Below are 7,436 nucleotides of genomic sequence, written 5' to 3' on the forward strand. Positions count from 1 at the left end.
AGGTTCGGTTCGGTTCCGCCCAGCGGCCGGCGGCCGGGAAGGGAGTACTCACCGTCGCCAGGGGGCGCCACACTAACATCCCAGGCCGCTCATGGAGCCGATCCGGTCCAGCTTGAGGCCAAAGCAGCCTTTGGACAAACCCTTCTTGTTGCCTCCTTTGTATTTGCGCGCGTTGGGGTGCTCGTGCAGAAGGCGAGCCCATGCCGCCCGTGACTTGGTGTCCACGCGCAGGTCCCGGAGCAGTCGCGACCGGTCGCCCTTGAGGTTGGCGCCGCCGCCCCCGGGGCTCTTATCGCCCTTCTTCTGACCGCCGCCGGCAGCTTGGGGCTCGGCCACCTCTTCCCCCGGCGGGCTTCGCGGGCCCTATCGGAGGAGCGGGCAGGTGAAGGGACCACGGCTGCAGCGCGTGGTCTCGCGGTCCCCGATGCCCCTGCCACCTACGTCCTTGCAAGCCCCGAGCGGGACTGCTCAGCACGCATCCACCTGCCGTGGCTGCCCGCTCCTTCGGGGAGCCCCCGGCCTCCACTCCTTCGCCACTTGCCGAGCTGGCCACAGTGGACCGGGGCTGCACATGTGCATAGGCCGGGGACACCCAGAGTCTGGGCTTCCAGGGCAATTCTCGGGGCACCCTGCTGCATCCCCACTCTCTCCGCAGCCTTGCAGACCCAGAGCCCCCCACCCCGCCAGCCCAGCGTCCTCTCGACAGCACCCACCTTCGGTGGCGCCCCGGGCTTGGCTTCGGAGGGCCGGAGCGAGAGTAGTGTGAGAAGCAGGGTGCAGGCGAGCAGCTGGGAGAGGTGCATGGTGCCGCTAGGGCCGGCGGACACGGTGAGGCTGCAAGCGAGCGCGAAACCCACTGCTACGCGACGCCAGCTGGGTGCGCTCTGATCCCGCCGCTGCCCTCGCGCCTTTATAATACAACCTGCCGCTGACGTCATCGCCCCGCCCACCCGGCGGCCGGGGCCAATGGCATCGCGCACGCGGCCGAGCCGAGGGCCGGGAGGAGGCCGCGGGGGCTCCCGGGCCCCTACCCACGTCCCAGCCCGGAGGGTCCCGCGGCGCAGCAGGCTCGCTGGGGCCGCGCTCGGAGCCGCACCGCGGCGAGCGCTTGCAAACCCCGAGGCGCAGCGCGCCGTGGCCCCGAGGGAGCCTCCCACGCGCGCCCTGCCCGGCAGGAGCGGCCCCCTCGCTGCAGGTGCAAAGACTGCTTCGGGGACCTGAGGCAGCCAAGTCCCAGTGGGAGCGCGGGCGCTGCTCGGAATCACGGAGACTCACGGAGTCGCCAAACTTCCCGGGCGCCCCTGCGTTTGCCGGCTCAGCAGGGCGGGAGCAGACTCCTTCGGGGCCGTTAGGCCGGCGGGGCCGAGCCCCGGCCGGGCCCGCGGGGAGGCGCGGGGAGCCGCGGGGAGCCAGGCTTGCGGCGGAGGGGCGCGAGCCTTCCACGCGCAGAGAGCGTCTGTGCCGGACGGGCCCTGGTCCGGTCCTGCCCGGGGACCTGGGCAGTCGAGGGCCACGCTCTCGACGTCCTTCCCTTCCGACTCCGTGGACAGCCGGGGAGGGAGGTGCAGGGATCTGTGGCTCGTTGCCGCTGCGCAGGCTGGCGGTCGGGAGGGAAGGAAGCTGGCTGAGGCCGCATTGTGGTGGCAGCTCCCAGGGATGCAGAGGCCCGGAGGGAGGCGGGGCGGGGTGGGCGTTTTCTGGGGAGCTGGGGTCTTCAGGAACCTGGCGCACAGGAAGAAGCCAGGGCCTCCGTCTTCCCTCCGTCCCACGCCTCCTCCTTTGCGCTCTTGCGCCCCAGTAGGATACCTGGAAGGAAAGCTCCGGGGTCCTTTCACGCAGAGCTCTGGGTTTGGGACAGCAGATGGCCAACCTGAAGGGCGACCGGTCACGACTGCTCTGGGATCTGCACGTGGACTCCAAGTCACGGGCGGCGTGGGCTTGCCTTCTGCACGAGCACCCCAGCGCTCTCCAGGACACCCTCGTTTGTCATTCTGGCAGCGGGTAGACCCACATCTCAGGGCAGCACCAGGGGCTGCCTTTCCTCCTCACGGTGACGCCGTGGAGTGGAGCGATGTGACTCGTTCACTTGAGGGGAAAGGGGGAGAAACAAGAAGGAAGAAGGAAGAACTGCCCGCTGTGGGAGTTCCAGCTCCTTTTTGCCTACTGGACAGAGGGATGGTGCCGTCCAAACTTCCCTGGGACCTGCTTTATCTTTATCTGTTTTAAGAGCCAGGCACACTGACTCTAGTTAGGCACTGGGGTGGTGTCCAGGGTACAGGAGAGACGTCCTCTAAAAGCCCCCTAAGAAGCGAAGGTTAGGAGCTTCCAGTGTTCATGGCTACCTCTTCTGAACGTGTGCTGGCTGGTCCTTCCTTTCTTTGGGTCCCTAGACACACTTGGTGATGATTCCTTTCTTTTTTTTTTTTTTTTTTTGAGACAGGGTCTCACTATGAAATCCAGAATGGCCTTCAACTCACTATGTACCTATGCTGGCCTCAAACTTGTGGTGATCCTCCTGCCTCAGCCTCCTGAGTGCTGATTACAGGGATGTGCCAATTTGGGGCAGAGAAGGTCCTGGAAGTGTTAGGTGCAGTATGAGGCTTCCCTGGTGGGCTGTGTGCAGCCTCACTGAATAGGTCCAGCACTGGGCTGCAGGGATCTAGAGGGAGAGAGAGCTCCTGCCAGCCTGGTTTTGTGACCTTTGTCTCTTTTCCCTCAGGAAATCTGCTCCTTCTAGCCCTGCCCCCAGCGTGCCTGGTGGGATCAGTTGACACTGGGCAGCTGAGATGAGCATTCAGGACACTGTCCAGACTGCTCAGTGTTAAAACTTTCCCTGATGGCTAAGGAGGGAGAAAGGCCACTGAGCCTCAGGGGCCTGGCAGTTCCGTAGTGAAGCCTGCCTTCCCTCCTCACACATCCACTTGTAGCTGGGAGCATCCCTTCAGCCCCCTCGGAACCCACTGAAGAGCCCCAGCGACCAAAGCGCCACCCCAAGAGGCTCCTTTCCCAGCCTGGGCAAGCTGGATGTGCTTCCTGGAGAGGGAAGTGTGCCAGGCTAATGGGAGGCAGGAGAGGGCCCAGCCCCATCCAGCGGTGATGGCAACAGCGCCCTCTCCTGGCTCTGGGAGGCAGCGGCGGGTTCTTCGGCCTGCAGAGGAGGGAGGGCTGCCGGGCTGCCCATCTGTTTTCTCTGCAATTATTTCATCCTGGGGCTCCTTCCAGCTGCATAACTTCCCAACGAGGACACGAACAGTCGATGAGCAGTTCTCGAGGAAGCCAGGCAGGGAAATTGCCACGGGAGCCTGGCCAGGACCCATCTCTGCGCAGGGCTATGGGTTTCAGCACCTGTAATTGGGAAAAGGCCGCCCTTGCCTCCTGGATGGGGCGGAGGAGGGGTGGAGCTGACGCAGGCAGCAGGAAGCAGCTGAGGCAGACTGGAAGGGAAGGGCACTGAACATCCACACTTGCAGGCGGTGGGGGCAGGGCCGCGCTCTCTCCTGGACCGTTGGGTGGTGTAGGGCCTCTGGGGACAGAGGCCTGGCCAAGTCTCCTTGACGTCTGCACCTACCAGCCTGGCCTTAGGAGAGGCCTGGGAAGGGCAGCAATGCCAGCAGGGTATCCTCACGGTGCCAGGAGTCCTGGCCACAGGACTCCCCCACCTGACCAGCAGCTGCCGCCGATCCCTTTCCAAGAGGCGCTGCTCACACCTGTTCCAGATGGCCTCCTGATTCAGAGAAAGAGAAGACAGGTCCTCCACACTGCTCCCCATCTGGCTGTCAGCAGGCAGGTGAGGCGCAGGCACTGAGGCCAACCCTGAGGAAGGGGCTCAGAATCCCAACTTCCGCCTGGGAAGCTGGGCCCTCACAGAAGGGATCAAGGGATGGGCTGGCCAGGTCCTGGGGCCGCCAGTCAGCTCAGGGAGCCGGACTCCGTGTGCTCTGCATGTCTACCCTGAGAGCTATGGCCACTCACCACTCCCTGGTCAGCTTCTAAACCGAGAATGCTCAGGAAACAGCAGCAAGAAAGACCTGGCTTAGCAGATGCTAAGGAGGGCTGGCAGGGGGCTTCACACAGGCAGAGAAGTGCCCAAAGTTCATAAATTATTTGAAAAACTGTCTGAAGAGTCTCTGAATCTGATGTGCGACATCACACAACAAACCTGGCCCACGTGGATTGCCCAGCAGGGTCCCTGGTGGCCCAGCCTGGCCTTGGCAGGGAGGGGTCCTTCCCCCCAGCTGTCTGCTGTCTGTGGTTCAGGGGTCTCCTGCTTTGCCTTGTGGAGAAATCTCTGAGGGAGGAAGCCCCAGCTCGGCGCTGAGTTGGGTCTGGAATTTCCTGCCAAGCGATTGATTGGTGGTCTTCACAGAGGTGGTGTAGGCCAGAGAGGCTGTGTGGCGCTGATACGCGCCAGCAGGAGTTTGCTGCCTGGCCTCTCTCCCCATTGAAGGAGTTGAAATGCCAAGGGCCCGCTTTCCCAGGGGAACTTGCAGCCTGCACTGGGCCAGGTGACCCGGTTGCCCTGGTCCCAAAGCACCAAGCCTGGGTGCCATTGTCTCAGAAAGACCCTTAGCCCCTGGGTGGGGCACACAGGTGAGGACATCTGGGAGTGCCCTGACCTTCTCCCCTCAGTGAGGGATGGCAGGGCAAAGGGGACAATGTGTGGGAGGTGAATTTGGAGGACCAGGTGGTTCTGCTACGGAAACAGCAAAGCAAATCCTGAGGACCGAGTCCAGGCTGACTGAACAAGTGCTGTTGTCTTTAAAAATCATGTTTTAAATTATTTGATGGGGATGATTAAAGGTCTCGCGCGGCCTCTATAGAATTAGATACTTCCTGAGTTAGACAGTTTCTGGAGCGCTCACGGAGGTGAAATGCATGCACCATATGCTCATCCACATGACTGAACCAGGCAAATATTTCTAACTTCAGCACCTCTTGCCTCATCAGATCCAAATGTGTTTCTCAGGCAGAGCAGGCTGAGCTCAGGCAATCAGCGAGGTGAGGGAGGCGCTCAGAAAACCCGGGGGCCAGGGCTGGCTGGGCTGCAGGGGGCTGTGGGATGCCCAGCCTGTGAGCAGAGCTGGGAGATGTGCCTGCTTCAGAGTTGCTCCTTCCCGGGACCCCCGGGCCTGGCTCCAGCTGCCACTGTGTCTGCGTCCTTGGTTTCCTGTCTGCCTTAGGCTGCAGGGAACAGGGTCCTACAGGGGCTGCAGGGCTAGGGTTGCTCCCCAAGAACTTTGGGGGTGAAGCCCCTGGAGAAGGACGGGTGACCATTGGACTCAGTTTCTGGGTGGCATGCGTGTCCAGGACCCAAAATGGGAGAGCTGGCAGGACCTTCTCCAGAGGGTGACGACCCTGAGGGCCTCTGGCAGCTTTAGCACCAATGCCTTGCAGCCCCATGGCTCCCTGAGGTGTCGCAGTCACAGCCCTGACGCCCCCATGGCGCCTTTGCTCCGGTGTCTGTTTCTCAGGTGACTCCCATGTCTACCTCCAGAGCCCGGCTCTCCAAGTCATCTGCTGAACTGTGGGCGCTCAGTGGAAGCAGAGACCAAACACACCCCCCACATGGGCTCCAGACCTGCCCTCAGCTGGGGCCGGGCAATGAGGACGCCCAGTGAGTCATGGGACAGGGCCAGGCTGTCCGGCCTTCGTCCCGCAAGGACATCTGCTTGGAGCACAGCTGTCTGCGCCCTGTGAGCGGCTCCCATGGGAACGTGTGCTGCTTGGCAGACAGACAGTCGGACACAGCTTTTGCGCCACTCTTGGCACTCAGGTTCTGGGGCCTTTGTCACATCTGTCAGCAGCCACAGCTCTGGGGCTTTCCCTGGACCTCCTTTCCCATTCTTTCCTGCTCAGCTTCTGGGAGGTGTGGGCAGGACGGGGCCCTAAGGAACAGGGACACCGGCACTGTCTGGAAGCCAGCCCCCCGCTGGCCCATATGTAGAAGAGCATCTCAGGCAGAGGCTCGGGCAGGGCCACCACAGCCATCACAGGGACCGAGCAGGGCGGGCGGCTTTGAGAACAAGCCTGTGGGACTCACCTGGACCCCCAGCCCTGACCACCAGGAGTCATCCTCTCCTCCAGGGCACAGAGCCTGGATTCCAGATGGGCTCTGCTGGTCCCAGGGGCTAAGGGGATTTCAGACTAAGCCAGTGGCCCTGGGGTCAGGCCCGCTGAGGACGTGGGAAGGTGGCCTGGAAGCTCGGAATGGGAATCAGGGCAGCCCTGTGTCTCCGGGCCTGGGGCGATGCTGAGGGGCTGGGAAAGGCGCTGCTCCTGGCAGTCATCTGACCCAGCGGGACTTGCCCAGAGGCGATGAGCTCATGGGCACAAGCACAGAGCCGGGTGGTGATGGGAAAGGATGGCAAATGTTCACTGGAGGCCTGGAGGCTTGGCCTTTCACATGAGTTCATGAGAGGACGCTGTCCAGACCTCGGCAGCTGCTCCTACTGCCCCTGCACCCCGCTGCACAAACACCTCTGGCTCTTGGAGGCCTCAGGCTGAGCCCAGGGAATCCCGCATCCAGATGACCCGAGCAATGTCAAACGGGTGTGGGTGGAACAATGAACACGTTTTTAAAAATCAGTCTCTTAGCTGGGCGTGGTGGTGCACACCTGTAATCCCAACACTTGGGAGGCTGAGGCAGGAGGGTCACTGTGAGGTCGAAGCCAGCCTGGGCTACATAGTGAATTCCAGGTCCGTCTCGACTTCATAGTGAGACCCTGTCTCAAAAAAACGAACAAAAAAAATCAGTCTCTTTTGGGGCTGGGTAGAGAACGTTAACCCAACATTAGGGTGCATGACAGAGACATGAGACTAACAGCAAAATATACTAATACTGTTCCGCCGCTACTGTGAGCCAACCTGCCTGTATGCTCAGGCTCTCAGGCCCTCCCAGCAGTTTGGATGTCTGGTTGGAATTGAAGTGCACGTGACAGCTTTCGATCGGCTTTTTAATTTATTATTATTTTATATAATCTCTTTCCATGGAACTGTACGATTGGCAAGGTAACAGTCCACTGTCAGGATTTGGGTGTAGTGTCATGAGTAAAAACATCTCTAAATAAATAATTTCTTGTTCCCCCTGCACTCCCCCTCCAAGAAGTGCTTGAGAGAATTTGGAAGCAGGAGAGCTTGGTAGCTCTCTAAGTGCCCAGGCCCAAGGCAAATAAGCAGGTGTTTGCCTGGGTGGCCTGCCCAATATCTCCACTACTGCTGCCTATCTGTACTCACTGGGGATCCTCAGAGGTGCTATGCTAAGGACTGTCTTAACTCTTTCTTTCTTTTTTTTAAAGACAGGATCTCCCTATGCAGTGCAGGCGGGCCTTCAACTCACTGCAATCCTCCTGCCTCAGCCTCCCAAGTGCTGGGACTGCCTGAGTGGGTGCCACCATACCCAGTCTTTCTTATTTTTATCTTTTTTTTTTTTTTTTTTT

The 7,436-nt window shown here is 60.7% G+C and overlaps 1 protein-coding gene across 1 annotated transcript in view; it reads right to left on the minus strand.

The window, feature by feature from the left end:
- The window catches only part of Nppc (natriuretic peptide C), a 3,948-nt gene extending 3,043 nt beyond the window's left edge, over window positions 1-905 (minus strand). The window contains exons 1-2 of the mRNA XM_010631766.3: window positions 714-905; window positions 53-363 (exon numbers count right to left, since the gene is read on the minus strand). Coding sequence (XP_010630068.1) covers window positions 73-363; window positions 714-803 — 381 coding nt within the window. The 5' untranslated portion in view covers window positions 804-905 and the 3' untranslated portion in view covers window positions 53-72. The remainder of the gene's footprint in view (window positions 1-52; window positions 364-713) is intronic.
- Between the last annotated feature and the right edge of the window lie 6,531 nt (window positions 906-7,436).

This window comes from Fukomys damarensis, unplaced genomic scaffold (assembly GCF_012274545.1).
Source record: "Fukomys damarensis isolate Sample0158 unplaced genomic scaffold, DMR_v1.0_HiC HiC_scaffold_16, whole genome shotgun sequence".
NCBI classification, from domain to species: Eukaryota; Metazoa; Chordata; class Mammalia; order Rodentia; family Bathyergidae; genus Fukomys; species Fukomys damarensis.